Here is a 20,964-nt window from a genome sequence, read left to right on the forward strand (position 1 = left end):
ATATTCGAAGGACGAGGCAGCGCTGCACCCGGTTTATACATTGATGAATCCGGGCGTCGCGCGCCACCTCTCTGTCCCAGACTGGCGCCCCATAGAGGAGCGCCGCTAGGACGCATGTATCCCTGCCGCGCTGCCGCACCAGGGCCGTGAAGGTTGGGCATGATGCCAGCCAAGGCATCAGCCAACCTGCCCAATCTGGAAGCCAGTCGCTCGAAGTGAGAGCCCAGAGGCCGTTGAAGGTGAGACCCAGATATTTCATCTGGAGCCCCATCTGCCCCACTGTAATCTCCACCGGACTTCCGCTGGAGGCAATTGCCCCAATCTTCCTTCTTTCATAGACGAAAATAGCTTCCGTCTTTTGGAGCATCACCTCCAGGCCTAGGTTCCTCACAGAACCAACCACGATGTCAATCGCGACGTTAGCGGCATGGATCACTTCCATCTCGCCTCCCCGCGATGATTAGGGTGTTGTCGGTGTAACACACCGCATGACAGCGGGAGAGAGAGTCGTATTCGATATTCCATAGCAGAAGGCCCAGTGGAACACCGACAGCTACCTCTCGTACATCATACGTCCCTGTTCTGGTAGACTAGCTTCTTGTGTTCTACCGGAAGTAGTCCCTAATCATGGCGACCAGATAGTCGGGCATGATAGGCGAGCGTACCGACCACCCGGTCCCAGGGGAGGATGCTGAAGATGTTGACGATATTGATGGATACTACCATTGCCACCCCTCCTCCCTCCCCTCTCATCATCACGGATCCCGTCAAGCGCCCCTCACGGAATCCATATTGCCTCGGGTGAAGATCGAAACCTCCTCCCGGCATAAGTGTCGTATGGCTGCTGGACGACACATTGAGCAATGATGCGTTTTAGCAGACATCGCGTCATCCAGCAGACATATGGGACGGTAGGCAAAGGGAAACTCCATCGGCCTATCTTCTTTGCGGAGGAGGACTAGATTGATCCTCTTTCAAGCTGGGGGAAAATGACCTTCTCTGAAGCAACGGAACAGCCGCCTCAGCTAGCCATCCACTTTGCCAAAGGCCAAGGCTCACACGTGACCGTGTACGTGCCGTCCGGGCTTAGGGCTTTCGGGCTCTCCCGGAGACGGATATACCAGAGTCGCCTCGTCCTCACTGACCCCTAGCTTCTCAGATCATCTCACCGGCGGACCAGTGTATTATATGGATTGATCCCTCATAGGGAACAAGATGTTCACCACTTCCTCCAAGAGCTTGGAGGCCATCCTCTCTGCTAGCGGGGGCATTCAGGGGCTCTTGCATGTCATCACTTTGTATGGAAACCCCCACGGATTGGCATCAAGGTCTAAGACGAGATCGCGTCAACGTTGGGCCTCTCGAATGGCTATGCGAAGAGCCTTCTTGGCCTAGCGAGGCTCTCGCAGTCGCCAATATCGCTTCATCTTTCCTGCGCCTCTGCGTCCGCGTATGGCCTAATACTGACTTACAATCATATAATTCGAAAAATATTTAATAAAAATATATTTTATTTTGTTTTGAAAAGCTCTTAACATCAGCTATCAGATTCTGGAGTAAATAGTAGGGCATTCTATTTAAAGAAATCGATGTGACCTGACATTGGCGATGTCACCCAAGACACCCGATGTCAAATTGATAAAATCAGTAGGGAAAACCGGAGTTAGTAGACTATAGGAGTAAGTGGAACAATTACATTAAAAACAAAACACGCAAGACACGTGTAAACGTCTAGCAGCGATTGCCGCTCAGTCTGCTGTAACACCCCGTTGCGAACATATCTATGATAGAAGTGATGATCCAATTTAAAAAAATCGTACTAAGTAAATATTTTTATTCTTAAAGTTTTTGTTTTACAATCTTATATTGGCTGAGATATTTGATTTCTATTTAAGTAATAAGTATAATAATAAATGTAAATAAGTTCTAACTTAATAAAGTCCAACAGATTTTTTTGTTTATGTGCAGAGGTCATAACTGTTATAACCAAAATAAAAAAAGTTGCAGCATAACAATTATATTTGTAATCAAAGTTGCGAGTCGCAACTAAATGACGAGTGTTGGAAATCAATCTAATATTTAATGATTAAATTAGAAGTACATAAAAAACATATAAAAACATAACCATGTTTCAACCCTTATCAAATCATCATCAGCAATTTAATAAAACTAAACAAACTTAATGTTTAGTTTTTTTATTAGTTTTGTTGATTTAATCGTCGAAATCGATATAATAGTTCTATCACATATTCCTATTCGAATTTTTGCGATGGCGTTTAAGGCGTTTTATTATTCCTCTTTGAATATTTTATGTCCATATTTCTTATATTGTTCTTCCTTCCTTTGATTGTTGTAGACAGTAATGCAATTCAAATTCATCAATTTCAAGATTAAAAGCATTCTCAGTATCTAAATTAAAATAACCATTGACATTAATATTATATAATTTGATCATATTGTATAACTTAAACCAATCTAAATATAAATTATTTGTACCTTAATTGACCTTTATTTCCAAATTGCAATAAATTCACAATCACCGAGATATTAAAATAGAATAATTATATCAAATACGTTATTTTCAAACGATTTAATAAACAATGATTAGACAAGAGATAAAAATATTATGTTGCAGAATATAATGAAAGGAAGAGAAGGAGAACCAATTAGAAAGGACATGTAGTAATAATGGAAAAAAAAGGAGAACCAATTCAGAAGGAGATAAAGATTATAATATCGGAATGTACGAATTGGGAAAAGATTTCGTGTCACTTTGCTTGTTTAATTTGTTGCTTTTTATGTGAACCATCTCAGAAATCAGTCTTTTACTATATACAGATTTATTATCTAAAATTTTTACCTTGTCTCATTTAAAATTATGATCATATTCCAAGCGGTAATTGGAAATGTGATAAACGATCCTTTTATTAATATCATTTGCATGTATTCTAGTAGTTTTCAATTTTCTTTTAGTCTGGCACATATATCGCATTACAATCATGACAAGAAATCTTATACTACCTCTTGATGTGACATATAATCTAAAACATCCTTTTCACGAATGATATACTTTTGTATTAGGGATGGTAAGGGAAACCATTTATGCCAAAGGCAATCGAAATAAAAGATTCTGAGATGATTCTAACATAAGGTACTGTAAAGTATCGATCATTAGATGCAACTTTTTTGTTGTTTCGTATGACATTGTTGCAATCCCTACTACAAAGAAATTTTATTCTTGTCTGTATAATTGAAAAAATAAGAGGATAGCCGTTCTTAAATAAAATTTGAATCACTTCAGTAAAATTTTTTTGATGGAATATAGGATGTGATAGTAATAAGGTTCTGTCAACCATACCACACACAATCCCTTTTTTATGGCATATCGAATGAGAGTTAAAGTTAAAAAATCTTTCCGAAAAAGTCGATTTTTTTATATCTATCAAGCAAGATAACGTTATTTTTAACTATTATCCTTATGTCAAGAAAACGCAATGTGTTCCCATTATTAACTTCAATTATGAATTGCAACCGTTCATAAAGAGTTAAAAATTACATTCAAATATTCTTCTGGTGCAGCTAAAAGAATGTCATCTACATATCTAAAATAAAACTTCAGTTTATAAGGTAACTTTTGAATTGCCATCTCTTCCAGATCTGCAACAATTAAAGAATGGAAAAGGAAGAATAACATCAAGGATATAGACTTAAAATATTTGAGGAGAAATAGTAAAATCGTTTTAATAAAAAATTGTGAATAGGAATATGTGATAGAACTGTTATATCGATGTCGACGATTGAATCGCAAGTTTGTTTAGTTTTATTAAATTGTAGGGTGAGGATGACCCGATAGGAGTTGAAACGTGATTATGTTTTTATATGTCTTTATATACTAATTTAATCATTAAATATTATATTGATTTCCAAACTTGTCATCTAGCGACTCGTAGCTTTTGATTACAAAATAATTTTTATCATTTGAGTATATGTATTGTATATATATATATATATATATATATATATGTCGCAGCCTTTTTGTGAAAAGGCTTAACCTTTTTGCGAAATCAACGATCGTTTCTCAATTAGACTGACGCACTTTAGCCTTTTCGTGAGAAGAATTAACTCACATTAGCCTTATTGGTTAATAATATACGTCCTCCAAAAAGGCTAACCAAATGTCTAGTCTTTTTTCATATAGTCTAAAATCACCAGCCGTTTGGTGAAAAGTTGTCTTGTTTTTATTGGTAAAGATGCTGGTAGTCTGACAAGATGACTATCAATAACAACCATTGTGCTGCGACATTACTAACAATAATGATTTGTGTAGTGAATTATTTACGAATTCTTCAGAAAAAACTGAAGAATTAAGTTTTAAGAAACAATTTAACATTAAATGATTTTTACACAAACCGGCAAGATTCTTTGAAAAAATCATGAATTAAAGAACGAATATGTGAGATTATTCAAGAAATAAAGAATGCAAAACTAGCTATAACATCTGAACATCGTCATTGAAATATCATATTATTGCTAAGTATGATATCATGGAAGCAGGCGATAAGGACATTTTGATATTGAGAAGGCAAAATATCAATGAATCTATTGTGAATATTTTATCAATTGAAAAATACTATGAAAATACACAAAGCATGAATATGGACGCGATAAGATTTTACGCTCTAAAGAATAAGTTTTATATCCTGAAACCTATGATTGAACTTTTTATTTCTTTATGTGATGTTTGCGAAAAGAAACGTTCAAATCACAAAAAAAACATTGTGACATGATCCCGATGATGATTATAAATGGCTAATGAATTATAGGGTGAAAAATATAGTCGGAATCAATAACCGTTAATGAACAATGAAAGTTATTGTATCAATGAAAACATTGATACAATAACTGAATTTATTAACACAAATATTATAAAGGTTAATGACTAACTCGCTATACATCTCCTACTTGAGAATCCTGAACAAACATTCGCCTCGAATAGTTACACAGTAAAAAGTTAGTACAATAAATCATGATTTTATGTACTCGGCACATGTATTTATTCTTATGGACCTTTGCCAGGCACCTCACGCTTTACGTCGCAAGAATTATTAGGTTTGACTTTTACAATTTGATAAGGATCAAGATATTTAGCGCAAAGTTTCTTATCAGAGCCCATTTACACTCTTTTAATAGCAATCATATCATTCACCTTATACTTAGTTAGTCGATTTGCGTTTTCTTAAGTTATAAGTTCTGCGATTTTCATCTTGTACTTTAAATATTTGATTCTTAGCTAGCGTTCGCAATTGGTCACGATCCTGCTCGAATTGCAACTGGAATTCTCTTTTAAGTGCATTTTTAACTGTTAAATCATCTTTTAATTTCTAATTCTAGTTAGTAAATAGAATCATGCCAATACTCCTTTGAAAGATAGAGTTTAACGTTTGCTAGATTGTCGATATATATTTGTACCACTTTGGAGATCGCTCATTGAGAGTTTCGTTAACACTGGAATAATCATATGAACTCTTTCCATCTGTCCGTTCGCTCGCAGTAAACCGTTGATGACCATTGCGTGCTTAATTCCCTGTTCTTTACAATAATTCTCAAACTCTGAGGAGGAAAATGCGATGTCTCTATCAGTGATAATGTAGGACGGGTTTCCAAACATTTGGCTCTGCAACTGTAACAAAAGCAACCATTTCTTTCGACATCGTAAATTTAGTGGGATACAGCCAAATAAATTTAGTAAAGCTATCCACTGCGGCTAAAATGTGATTATAATTTTTATTGGTGGAATCCAATAATCCCAAATGATTTAAGTGGTATGTATGGCGCATCACCTTTCGTCAATGGATTACGGAAACCTTCGGGTTTATCCGTTTTCTTGTTGCCTAACAGACAAGATATGCAATTCGATTATATTTTCAATTTTCATCATGAGCTTTGATATATAAAATTTCTGCTAATAGCTTTCTCTGTGCGCTTGATCGAGAAATGACCTTTACTATGAGCCATCTGAATCACTTCATTTTGCATGTTTCGCGGTATCACCAGTACTCTTAACCATCTTTATATTTATTATATACAACATATCATTGTGTAAAATGTAATCATTATATGATTTCTCTTTCAGAACTTCCATAATAGCCCGTAACTCCGAATCATTTTCCTGAGTATTTCTAATTATTTCTAATGAGTATTTCTAACTAGAATATTATCTCCACTACTAATCGCCACAATCGGATAACAGCTAAGAGAATCAACATGTCATTCTAAAGCTCATTCTAAAGCTAACCCTGCTCAACGGTCACGGTTGAATTCTTCAATTAACAAAGCCTATCTTGCAATCTTAGCAGACAACTTAGCTTTATTCTCATTTGCTTAAAAGCTATAATCAGTAAAAATCTTAAAACGTATTCTCAGGAGATAGTAGCGGAATTTGTTTAAGGCTTTTATTACGCTAATACTTCGAGTTCATAGCTCGTATATCTGGATTGGACCTCTGTTGTCTTATGACTCATATAATGTATCGGATGCCATTTGTCATCGTCAGGATTTTTTTGCAATAACATTGCCCCGGAATCGTATCAGTATACAATTCGGTTTCACCTTTCGGGTTAAATATTTTTAAAACTGGACCGCAACTTAAATCTAACTTCAATTGTTCAAAAGATTCTTTCTCTTTAAGAGTAAACTGGAATGAATTTTCTTTCTTAAGCTTTATTTCTTATTACTAAGAAGTTTTGCTTTAATCTTTGCTTTAATCGCGTAAGACTCGATAAATTTTCAGAAATAACCGAAGAGTCCAAGAAAACTCTGAACGTCTTTTAATGAGCTTGGCTCTGGGAAATTCAAGACAGCTTTTACTATCAAGAGACGGATAAACTTTTCTGCTGTCTATTGTTATTGTGTATCCAAGATATTCTATCTTCGGTTGAAGCAGCTGACATTTACTTTTATTGGTATCTAAACCGTCACTTACTACTTGAAGAACTCCACGTAAACGTTTTATTCTACATCAATCGCTATTACAATCAAATCTAAATCAAGTCTAAATATATCAATACGATTCCTTCGTTAATAAGAGGACGAAAGATATGATTTACAAACCTTTGGAAGAAAGGAGGTGAATTGCACAAAAGGTACTTTCAAAAAGTGATATTGCCCTTCATGAGTAACAAAAGCAGTAAACTTACGGCTTTGTTTCTCTACGTCGACATGAAAAAAATCCATTCTTAAGATCTATTGCACTGAATTATACGAGCTTCTGTTAATCGATCTATTTCAGGCAAAATTTGCCTGATTTCTCAGCCGATTTTCGAGAGGCTCCGCCTCCCGCTCCTCTCACCGCTTACCCCACGCGCAGTCCAAATGATTCAACGTTTAGGAATGTCTAACATTCAAAGACATGAGGTACGGGGCGCTCGCTACGCGCTTGGGCGTTCACGTAGTAAACTTCATTCAATCTTTTTTTCGCTCATTATATAATTACCAGATATGTAAATATGAAACCGGAATTTACCAATAGATGGCCAAAGCTGTCAATGTAGTTACCATCAGACGGCGCCCATTGACGCCATTTCCTTGTTCTGACATCTGACAAAGGTTTTCAACTTACAACAATACAAGTTTCATACAACAGTATAATTTATAATAGCGATGAACATGTCGAATTTTGTGTCTGGAAACTACGATTTGCGGACAGCATTGATTTTCTGTTACTATTTGAAGAAGACTGCTGCAGAATCGCATCGAATGTTTGTCAAAGCTTACGGTGAATATGCTCTTGGTAAATCTCAGTGCTTTGAGTGGTTTAAATTCAAAAGTGGCGATTTTGACATGAGAAACGAAGAACGTGGGAAACCAACGAACAAGTTTGAAGACAGCGAATTGCAAATTTGTTGAATAAGAATGACACTCAAACTCAACAACAACTCGCGGATCAATTGAATGTGACACGAGAAGCCGTCTCCATACGTTTCCATGGGAAAGATCCAGAAGATGGGAAAATGGGTTCCGCATGAACCTCTGAATGAAAGACAGCAGGAAAACCAAAAAATCACTTGCGAAATGTTGCTCGCCAGATACAAAAGAAAGTCATTTCTCCATCGAATTGTGACTGACGATGAAAAGTGGATATATTTTGAGAATCCTAAGCGTAAAAGATCATGGGTAACTCCAGGCGAACCATCGACATCGACTGCAAGGCCAAATCGCTATGGACGGAAGACAATGCTCTGTGTTTGGTGGGATCAGAAAGGTGTGATCTATTATGAGCTGCTAAAACCTGGCGAAATCGTTAATACTGAACGCTACCGACAATAAATGATCAATTTGAATCAAGTTTTGTGTAAAAAACGATCGAAATATCAAAAAAGGCAACACAAAGTGATTTTGCATCATGATGCACCATCACACACAGCAAAACTGGTCAAGGAAACGATTGAGGCATTTGATTGAGAAATACTTTCTCATGCAGCTTACTCACCAGACTTGGCTCCGATTACCACTTATTTGCATCGTTGGGACACACACTTACTCAGCAGTGCTTCACTTCTTACGAAGATGTACGAAAATGGCTAGATGACTGATTTGGTTCAAAAGAGCAACAATTTTTTTGGCATCCACAAATTGTCAAACAAGTGGAAAAAATGTATAGCTACTGATGGGCAATACTTCGAATAAAATATTTTTTATCATTTTCATGCAATAAACGTGTATTTTCTATAAAAAAATTCCAGTTTCATATTTACATACCTGGTAAACTATCTCACTTTAATTCCAAAAGTGTACACTAGTTATCATCAGCTACAGAAAATAGACACGTGATCATGCATTGCCAGCGCTACATGGTTCTTGCGCTAAAAATTCCAAAAGGACAAATCCTCACTCTATAACCGGCTACGTTTCTTAATCTTAATATAAAAGTTTCAGATTCGAATTTTGCGTCGCAATATCTCGACTCGTAGAGAAATAATAAAAATACTTTCATTATATATTTAGATCGGATGCAATCGATTGAGCATACTTAGAATCTGTCAATTCAGCTTTTATTGAGATCTCAATTCCTGGCAACTCGCCGGCTCGCGTAAAGTAGCAATGTCGCTGCGCGTAGCTTAGCGCCGAGACACTACCAGTGTCTTCAGATTTCAATTGTCAGCATAAACTTAAACTGTGCAAGAAATTTCGCTGAAAAGAATAAAATTCTGTATCAATTATCTAAATTTTATATTAAAAGTTTGCGTTTTAAAAGTATTTGTATATATAGAGGAAAGCCCCCTTTATGAAATAGGCGTCTAATATGAGAGCGGTGTTTCTGCTAAATTAATAAACACTATCTATTGGTTCCACCATGAATTTATTGCTCTTGGATTGAAAACTATTTATTAATAAAATTCATTATTAAGTCTGTAATCATTGTAAAACAAAATTTTAGAATTTGAATGTCTTCAAGTTTTATTGAGATGCATTTAAACTTTGTTTATTTCTTAATAAATAAATATTTGGCAACAAATTCTTCATGTAGTGATAGAATAAGATCGTCCTAATAGAAAAATATAGGATATGTTGAATTAATTACAGAAGTTAAATTGATGATCGTAAAACCGTAAGACGTGGAAATTATAATATGAGATCATTCCTAATATGAAATAACCTATTCCTATGTTATATAGTGAAAATCGTTGATAAAATATAAATGTTATTGTACATTAATAAAAAAGACAACCGGAATGAACGTCGAGTGCCTATATCTGCGATGCTGGATTCCAATTACCTGAAAACGAGTTCTGGATATTATCGCATATTTCGATAATTTATCGCATGCTTATTTGTCGCACACGCTGGCTGTATTTGTTTGTATTTTAAAAACATTGAGTAAAGTTTTTCAATTGCAATATTGATATACTTTCCGTTTTATCGATTTCTCTAGGCATTTCATATTAGGAGCAACAACTTTTTGAATATTGCGATCTGCTCACTTTTTACATTTCTTTAATTTTAAAAAAAAAATTGAATTAAATTTTACGTAATGTTATCTTAAAGCTTATTAAATTCCTTTCAAATGACCTATTATTTTCTTAAATTCTGCCTATAGATTTCTATTTACCCAAAATGTATTTGATATCTCATAATAGGGGCCTTTCCTCTATGTATTGCTGAATACTAGACTAGAGTCCAACTGAAATTTCTGTTTCGCTTAGTTTTAAATTAAGAGAAAATGTTGGTAAGTAAACTGAAAATGTACAAATTGCAACGCACCGACGATTAATCGAAAAATTATATTTTTATTATTTCATCAACTGATCGATACCGACTGTTGCAAACCACACCGGCATTATCCCTTTCCTTTTATCTTTTTTTACTCGTCAAATCGCTACATGTCTAATGCATGAAATTATAATTTATAATAAATTCTTCTTTCCTTATAATTTAAAAAGTAATAAAATATTAATAAAATCTTATTCTTAAAAGAGTGAATAAATTTCATATAATATTTTAATATTTTTCAACGATTTTTAAAAATTATATAATGTTCCTAAAAGATCTATCAAAAAATTTCAATTTCGGTTTCGGTCAGTTTCAAATTATTAAATAAATAGCGAATATTCGTTTTCAATTTTGGCCGAGGATAAAAAAATAATTTCTCGGATACTATTAGGAGTACAACTTTGCTTCCGCCGTTTTCCTATAGGCTTTAGCGGTAAGTAGTGGTCGAAATAAATAGATCATAGACGTCATACAATAAACTTGGGCATCTGTCAACATAACCCCATAGAAACATTAGTCGATTTGTGTCTGCATCATAAAGTTATTCTCGATTGAAAATGTCAATTTACGAGCCAAATTCTCGTCATTTGCGGGAGGTTTTAATTTTTTGCTTCAATATGAAGAAATCTGCGGCTGAGGCTCATCGAATGCTCTCAAATGCTTATGGTGAGGTCGCTATTAGTGAAAGAACGTGTCGTGAGTGGTTTCAACGCTTCAAGAACGGTGATTTTGACGTCCAAGGTCATGCTCTGTATTTGGTGGGACCAGCTCGGCGTAGTGTATTATGAACTGTTAAAATCGACTGAAACAATCACAGGCGATCGGTATCGAACGCAATTGATGCGTTTGAGCCGAGCATTGAAAGACAAACGGCCGCAATACAATGAGAGACACGATAAAGTGATTTTGCAGAATGACATGTTCGACCCCATGTTGTGAAAGTGGTCAAGACATACTTGGAAACATTGAAATGGGAAGTCCTACCCCACCCGCCGTATTCTCCAGACGTTGCTCCCTCTGACTATCACTTGTTTCAATCAATGGCACACGGCCTGGCTGACCAGCACTTCCGGTCTTATGAAGAAGTAAAAAATTGGATTGATTCGTGGATAGCCTCAAAAGATGACCAGTTTTTTCGACGCGGGATTCGTACGCTATCCGAAAGATGGGAGAAAGTAGTGGCCAGCGATAAACAATACTTTGAATCATAAATGTATAATCAGTTTTTTACAATAAAGCCTCGAATTTCGGAAAAAAAACGGCGGAAGCAAAGTTGTACACCTAATACTAATGATTTTCGGTTATTCAACCGGATAGTAAAAAATAAAGTACCGAATACAGAATACCGAATTTTCCGGATATCCGGTGTATTTCAATTAATAAACACGAACGTGAAAAACGAAAGAAGATGTATGTAATAATATCATTATATATATTCGTCGAAACATGTGTAAAATGAAGATAAAAATGAAAATATATCGCATTTATATGTTTATAAATCACTGACTTGGAAATTTATTAATAACTTAATTTTTATTCAAAATTCTCATAACTTCTGTGAAAATTAGAAATGCAATATGATGCAAATGTGCGACAGTGTATATTGGATTGTCCGGAAAGTTCGTGCCGACTAATCTATATAATTTAATAAATGTATACTAAAATTTAAATCTTCTGCGTTTTAATTTTCCTTCAACATCGGCACGAACTTTCCGAATAATCCAATACATGAAAAGTCAAGAAAAAAATTGAGATTTTTAAACAATTTTCTATTTTTTTTGAAACACAAAATCCTTTGACAATGCGGAAGAAAATTTTTTAATTCTTTTTAAATTTTCAAATTTTAGTGTCTCTCTTACTTATTATCTTTACATGTTATATTTATCTTTACCCTGACTAAAATAATAAAAATCGAAAAAAAGAAGAATCACATAAGTCGAATGTAAGAGGATAGTAACAAAAGCGTAAACGAAGCTTCTAGGAAAATTGGAACGATGAAACGTAAAAGAAGCGTAAACGCTTTTGTTAGTCTTCTCTTATATTCAATTTATGCTCCTTTTATTTTTGCCAAGTAATATACTTACTCTTTATCTTTACATTTAGTCTTACTCTTACTGTTTATCTTACTCTTTATCTCTATTTACTTGCTTGGTTTTTTTATCTCTACATATTAATTTGCTATATTTATATTATCAATCTTGAATGCTACGAGCTTATATTATATATAATTGAAGAATTAATTATTATAATTATTTTTATTACATTAGTAGGATAAATTAAAATGTAAACGAATACATATTTCGAGGGTTACAATTACGGATATCACTAAATCCAATTAATAGTTGCCGTGTAAACATAATCATAGATTTTTAGGAAATCAACTTTATGTATGTACGAACACGTTTGTACTTTTATCTTTATATAATAATTGGAAAAGTACTTGAAAGTGAGAAAGAGATCAAGAGATTTAAATCATTAAGTTTTGGATTATCTCTATTCATTAAATCAGAATAAATAACACAGTTGCATATTCGTTTCAATATTAATTAGTACAAAGGAGATGTGTCAATAATTCACATTAAAACTTTTTAGATGCTTTTCATAAGCGCTTCAACGTTTTCTATATATTTATATACATTTCGAACTAATGTATCTAATATATCTAAATACATTAAATATACATGCACTCATATTGTTTACTTAAATCATTACATAAAATTTAACAAACAAAGAATATAATTAATACATATAATTAATATATAATTAATTTTTTTCTTAAATCTCATTTTAAAAAAGTAACATCTTCCATAAAAACATAAATACGTAATATATTTAAATACAATAATACATTTAGTAAAATACAACCCAAGCAATACGATATAACTATTTGATTAACGACCAATATTATACTAAATTCATATCAATTATATCTACAAAATTGGTACATTTCTAGTTAAAATTAGATTGTTGACAAGTTGTAGCTTGATATTAATTGTAAATGTCATTCCGTCGTTGGCTTTGTCAACGTCGTTATAATTATCCAAATCCGATGTCGACAATTTAATTTGCAAAGCCAACGTCGGCAAAACTGAATGTTTTTTAAACTAAATTTAACCTAATGTCCTCGACATCGATTTAAGTGAGCTAATTTGACGTCTCTGCACACTAAATTTCACTTAATTTTAATGTTGGCTGAATTAGTCAGCTAAGTCACATATAACATCTTCCAAGAAATAGAAAATGTTAGTTAATTGCGTGTAATGTTGTACGTAATGTTGCCTTTCGGGTGCCTTTCAATAAGCAACCTATTGAACAGTTCAACATAGTGATCATTTCATCCTTTTAACATTCCATTTAATAACATTGTTGTTTAACCGTTATTGATGTTTTCTTTTGAATCATCCAATCAACATTTTTTAGATCTGGTAGAATATATCAATAGCAGCGTTCATTCAACTGTTGAGTCCGCTGAACGCAGTAAGTAGAGTTAGCGAACAATAAGAATGTAATGATGCATTGTACAGGCTTGCTGCCAGCTCAGTGCTTCCAAAAAAGTGAGAATAATAAGTTTTAAAATAATGAGAAAAAAAGTGAATTTTTTAAGAAACAAGCTAGTTTGTTTAAATTTGATTAAAATTGTATAGAATAGTATCTAAGTTTTAATTAAATTAATACTTTATTATTATGAATATGTTATTCTGTGACAATAATATTTTCATTACTCAATATTCCATGTAAAGACATTTTTAAATTTTCAAAAATATCGTTAAGAATACACGTTTCAACATGTTCGGCAGAGAAGACGAAAAATTTCTGCTAACAATAGCATCTAAATTCAGAAACAACTTAGGAATGAAACAAATATCTGGAAAACAAAGTTATTTTTAAATTAAATATATCATTATTTATATATCTAGTTTATTAAGATTTTATTTAAAATTTTATATTTATTAAGATTTTAAGTTTATTTAACATAAGTCTTTTATAACCAATAAAATTAGAACATATTTAAAACTTTATAGTATAATTTTCTCTTAATATTGGATTGGAGAAAAAATTCTGCGATATTTTGTTAGCTCAACATTATATATGTAATTTTTCGTTAACAATGATCAAAATTTAAATTAAAAAAAAGCTTGAAATCTCTTTCGAATACTCATTATTACATACATTTTTAAATTTATGTGAGTTTTGTTATTTTTAAACAGGGTGAATCAGAATCGTCGAACCAGCTTTTTATCCTATGAGAACATTATCGATTGCACACGTTATAATCCAATTAGGTATGAAGTCAATAATTTTCTCACAGGGTAAAAAATCAACGATTCTAAAAAACTATGAATGGAAATTTTTCTTTCACTTTTTTGGATGTGTCACGTCTAAAAAAAATTTGCGAAAATTTTCGTTTATCTATGGTGTAAAAGTTTGGAATTTTTCTTACAAAACCGTATTTTAAAAATATTTCTATGATTATTTATTCTTGAGTTATTCGAGAGTTAAGAAAAAGGAACAACATTCTGACTTTGATTGTTTATAAAAATCCATTAAAAATCATCGTATTGCAATTAAAAAGACACACATTTTTAAAACTGAAACGTTGCTCTATTGAGTGATATAATTGCCAATTTAAAAAAATAAAATGTATGTATTTGAGCTAAAAATATGATATTACTGTTCTTGTAATCATTGTGCAATGGTCATAATAATATCACATTTTTATAACTCAAATTTCTATGTACACTATTCACAAAAATTAGAGGAACACTTAATTTTTTGTAAAAAATAGGCAAAATTCAGACAGTTGTAACTTTGTTAAAAATAAACGAAATTTGAATTTAAAAAAAGAGTTTTAAAATTTCAAATCTCTTTCGAAAGGTTACTGCATTCTTTTAGTTTCCATGTTTGTTTCCATGTGAGTTTAGTAATTTTTACACATAGAAAACTATAAACTGAACGAAATGAGAAATCTTTATCTCACTTTGTGGGCTTGACATGTGCCTAAAAAGAATCTGCAAAACTTTCAACTTTCTCATATAAAATCTTAAAGTTTTCCCTACAAAATCTTTTTTTTTAAATGTTTTTACGATTTTTTGTCATTGAATTGGATTAAATAAAAAATGAGTATTTTGACTTTGTTAAAAATCACCATACAGCAATTTTAAAAAAAGATTTCTAAAGTTCAAACTTTGCTCTTTGATCGTGTAGTTGCCAATTTTTTTTAAGAAACACATGATACAAATGTTTTAAGTGGTATCGTAAGAAAATTAGCAACGTTTTATTTTTTATTTTTACTCGAAAAACAGTTGTGTGGATCATCGACAAAAATTTATTCTTTACGTTTTTCTTGTGCTTTTAAATATCCTACAATATATTTAAAATTTGCCGAATAGCTATAAGATTTCTTTCGTAGTGGCCATTATGATTTATGATGCAAAACGTACAAAAAATTGGAAATTGCTTAATTTCAGTGAAAAAAATAAAAAAAATGAAAAATGAAGTTTAATTAATGTTCAAAAACCAATGCATCGACGCTACACTGATCTTTATTAAGTATCAGTAGGAATAATTTTGTTTTCTTCTTCACTCAAATTTAAAAAATATCGCCGACATTATAATATTATCTAAAACATATAGAGTGCACAGAAGCTAACTGTATTAAAGAAAGCACTTTCACAATCCCACACACACTTTGATTGAGAATGCTGATTGTCGAACTCGATTTGCATATCCAGAGTTGAGTAGTGCTAAGTTAAAAAGATAAAAATTAAGTTAAAAAGTTAAAAAGTTAATTAATTTTAAATTAACTTACAATTACATTTTACAATTACAAGTTACATTTTAGACAATTAGTTCCATTTTAACTTTTTAACTTTATTTAGTTACATTTTATCCATAACTATTAATTTTTTATTTTATTTTTTTTAAGTTAAGTTTCAGACATAATACGCGGCAATAGCAATAGCTTAAAATGAGATAAAAATTGCAAAAGAGAGCAAATTTATTAGATGTTGATTGAAATTATAAATATTCTAGTGAATTTGGTCACTTTTGTGATTTTCACCTTATTTTAAATCACACAATCGACCCCCAGATTTCAATCTGTCAGAAACCTGTATTTCAATGTATCTAGTTTCTGGTAGGTTGAAATCTATTATTCCTTATTATTAAAATACAGCATATCAATATCATGTTTGGCTCACGTTGGCTATTCAGTGCAGAAGGACTCATTCGATAACTTGCGAGGAAAGATGTCTGATGACAAAAATTTCGAAATGGCTTTATTAGTTAAATTTAATAAGTATATATGAACAAAATATTCAATCAATATATATGGTCTATGTAAACAGTATATATAAACAAAACATGTAAATAAAATATGGAGTATTTTCTAAATGAAATATATTTTTGTCATTTCCGTTATTTGTAAGACTGAAACCCTGGAATCTTAAAATAAAAAAACATAAAAAAAATTTAATTTTTCAATTTTCACTTTTTTTTAACTTAACTTTTAATTCAATTAATTTCATTATAAATTAATTTATATTAAGTTAAATTTTCCAAGTTGTTAACTTTAACTTAACTTAGTTTTAAAAAAAAGTTAACTTACCCAACCCTGTGCATATCCCTTTTTATAGAGGTTCGTGTTATTTTCTCCTTACAGGAAACGAATTCATCTCGCGGCATTCTATATTATACCCGCTTTCTTGACGTAGGTAATAAGTCATCTCAACCATCTTCGAAACAACAATGATATTCGGCAGCCGACGTTTCACAGCCGACATATAAAAATCAAGGTTGTGCGCACATGCGCACGACATGTTTCCCGATTGACGAGGTTTTAGCAAGATAGTGTTAGTTTCTGTGACACACGCCCTGTACGCTTCGGATAATGCATGTTGGTAGTATTTTTTCAGTGAAAAAGAAAGCAATGAAAATTATTCTTGATACTTAAGACTATTCCACAGGTATAAGTTCACAGGTATAAGGTATAAGTCCTAGCTGTAATTGTAAGACCGTAAAAAAAGATAAATTGATTACTCCGTCAAACATTACCGCGTTCTCTGCGTAGAAGCAACACGAGTCATCATGAACTCAAAGCTTTGATTATAGTCACAAGTTTTTTGCCCGTCATAGTTAGACCTTGTACTTAAGGCTTCCTTAGTAATTCGAAAAGTACTATGAAAAATAACTTTATTTTGATATTTTGAAAATTACTCGATATCTATAAGATTCTCGAATCAAAAATAGGGCGTCCATTTTAAAAAATCAATGACCTTGATCTGATCTTGGATCTCGAGGTCTCCACCCGAGATCAAACTGATATGATTAGTAAATAGATCTTTTACAACTTTTGTCTGAAACACTTTTTATAAAACTTATATTTTCCGAGATATTCAGGTATTCTTACTTTTTTAGAACACTTTGTATGAGTTATCTGCAGGATGTCCCGAAAGTTTTTGCCAATTGTGTCCCGAAAGTTTTTGCTTTTGTGTAGATAGAGCGGATTAATCTGAGTCGAAAAGTCCTGTACCATTTTGCAATGTAACACGTTAACGAGATACTAATCGTTAAGGATAGCCGAATAAGTGCGTCCGTTCGAGCTACTAATGCCAAAGCGTACGCTCATTAATGGCTCGGCACGTGGGCTGTAGGGAGTGGAAATAGCTTAGCAAACGTGCCGATCAAGACATGAGATGCGTTTCTTGTATGAGCATAGAAGCATAATTCCGTTTCTCTTCATGCATACTCGCTGCATGCATGATTCAACCTATCAATTGCATGACTCTGCCTCTTCCGGTGCATGAGGTCACATGAAGTGCCTCACCTCTCGAGCTGAAGCAGTTCATGCAGCTTATGCATTCAACATATTTTAGCGCGAAACTGAAATCATGGGTAGTTCGGCTGGGGCGAATATACTCAAAATTACGTAAGGGTTAAAGATACGTAAGTAGGTACTCAGAATACCCAAAAATTTAACATTTCATATATTATATATACATATATTGTATTATGTAATATATGTATGATATAATACTCTGGTATTACCGAAAAATTATGCATATATACTGATATTATGAAAATTTCGATTAAATATCGGTATTTAACGTCCAATACTAGTATTTGGATCTTAGTTTTGCGTACAGAATATCAGTTTTTAGTCCTTGATTTATATAATACTGAAAAATTAATATATTGATATATTATTGCTATTTTTCATATCGTTTTAAATTTCTGAATATAAAATAGCAGATTATGATAGAGGTTAAGTTTGTTAGTCATATCCTTACAAGATAGATAGAGGAAAATAAAAATAACGGATTTTAAAGATGTTTTGTATGTATAATTGTAGCAAAAAGTTTCTGAAATTTAATTTTGATGAATATGTATTATTTTCATATGGTTTGAATAATAAAGATTGTATACAGAATCTTATCATTTACTGATAACTAAAATGCAGAAACTTTTGAATTTCTATTGCTAATTATTTCTGAAAAAAATGAAAAATTTTTAACAGTGACAGTATCTCAAATCTAACCTTAAAATCTTTATATTTGAAACTCTTATAACTTCAAGTTGCTTCATAATGAATCGATTTCAGATTTTGTTATAAGTATCTGAACATATGTAAGAATAATCTGTAAAATTTTTGTTAAATTTCTAATATTTTAGAAATAGGTATTAAACATCCTTTTGGACATTTCGATAATACGTTTTATTTTTCTTTTCCTGCAGAATAAGATTGTAAGTGCTGCTCGAAAAATATAAATCTTCTTCTTTTGTCAAAAAAGAAAATGTAACAGTAATTATTGAATGTATTTGTAATTCAATTAATTTTAAATTGTTGTCCATGTTCACTACATGAATTCACTATGAATCCATTACTAAAACTGCATGGAGTGTATTGGAGAAACGGAATATACCCTACCCACTCCATACCATGCATTAAATACTTATGCATTTCATGCAAGAAACGGAACGCACCCATAGAGGCTCGTGGCGATATGCGCAGCGCGGGGAGCTTGATAGTCAAGCAGTCCCCACTCTCAATGCGCCGAGCAATTGTGATAGCAGAGATTCGGCGCTTTAGAAATTAATATCTCGATTGCGAAAATTGGGAAATGGTTGAGAACTTTTCCAGCTCAATTTTCAGTTTTCATTTTAAAATGATTTGTTGCGCTAATTCACATGACAAGTTTCATTGATTTAATTAAATAATATATTTTTTATGCGTATGCATATGATATGCATAACGTATAAAAAATATATTATTTAATTAAACCGATGAAACTTGTCATCTAATTAACGTTTCGACCTACATTGTGTCATTCTCAACATTTACGAAATTAAAAAATATCCATAACGATTATTAAAATCAATACATAGTATAAAAAAACCGTGAGTTAGCGCAATGAACCGTTTTAAAGTGGAAACTAAATTGAGCTCTCGAAAAGTTCTCAATCATTTTTTAATTTTCGCAATTGAGATATTAATTTCTAAAGGACCGAATATCTGCCATCGCAATTGCTTGGCGCGCTGGGAGAAAGGACTGTCTGGCTGTCAAATGCCCCATGCCGCGCATGCGGCCGCGAGCCTTCATGTCATGACTTGACCGGCGCACCTACCAAGCTATTCTCACTCCTGGCGAGCCATTAATGGGCATACGCTTTGGCAGTAGGCCGAACGAACGCACTTATTCGGCTGTCTTTAACGATCAATATCTCGTTAATCTCGTTAACTATTGCGAGCATTGCAAAATGGTAGAGGACTTTTCGACTCAGTTTAGTCTGCTCTATCTATACAAAAGCGATTAGCAAAAATTTTTGGACACCCTATATACAAAGTGTCTAAAATCTAAATGTCAAAACTTTGGGAGCGTGTAAGGGATCGATAATTTAAGAAAAAATCCCGTAGATATGTACTCATTTTTACTTCGTTTTGGAGAAAATTGCAAAAAAGATAAAACGTAGTTTTCATTTTTGTACTTTCTCACTACTCATTTACGTTGTATTTATTCACTTGCTTAATGTAGATATTGTTGAAAATTTTGACTTCTTGCAACAATATAAACATTGCATCTAGTACGGACAGATCGTGTTGCAGCTAAACACTAATCTACTGATATTTGGTGCATTATCTCAATTCAATTGTTCTCAATTGTTCTCTTGAATTGATTGACGACGAATAAACTTCTTGCTTGAAAACTCCCTCACACAAAGAAGACTAGGTGGTGTCAGATCAAGTGATCAAGGTAACCAAGATATTACTCCTCCACGTCCAATCCATCGTTGTGGAAAATGTCTGTCTAACCAAGATCGAATGATTCTGCTATATGAGCTAGACACCCGTCGAATTGAAACCATATTTCAATCCGTTGCTGGAAGTGGATGTCTTCTAAATAAGAAGTCAGTCTCCAAAAAAATCTGTATATCTGGCTACATTCAATCTGTCAGGTAAAAAAAATGGTTCCACTAGACAAAAACAAACAAAAAAAGTTTTTATCTGAAAACGGAATTATTATTATTTTCGTGTACGATTTTAGTGACGATAATATTTTAGAGATAGTACAAAAACGAAGCAAAATCGAGCATATCTCTACAGTAACTTTTTTTCTTTATTTAGTTTATTCCTTTATACGCTCCCGTAACTTTTGTATTTAAATTCCTAGATTATCCTGTATATATATATATATATGTG

The 20,964-nt window shown here is 32.7% G+C and overlaps 1 protein-coding gene across 1 annotated transcript in view; it reads left to right on the top strand.

The window, feature by feature from the left end:
• The first annotated feature begins 989 nt into the window (after window positions 1-989).
• Window positions 990-20,964, top strand: part of LOC105624890 — a 34,433-nt gene continuing 14,458 nt past the window's right edge. Inside the window, exons 1-2 of the mRNA XM_012206239.1 lie at window positions 990-1,069; window positions 1,216-1,450. Of these exons, the coding sequence (XP_012061629.1) occupies window positions 990-1,069; window positions 1,216-1,450 (315 nt within the window). The remainder of the gene's footprint in view (window positions 1,070-1,215; window positions 1,451-20,964) is intronic.

The sequence above is a fragment of the Atta cephalotes genome (assembly GCF_000143395.1).
Source record: "Atta cephalotes unplaced genomic scaffold scaffold00093, whole genome shotgun sequence".
Classification (NCBI taxonomy): domain Eukaryota; kingdom Metazoa; phylum Arthropoda; class Insecta; order Hymenoptera; family Formicidae; genus Atta; species Atta cephalotes.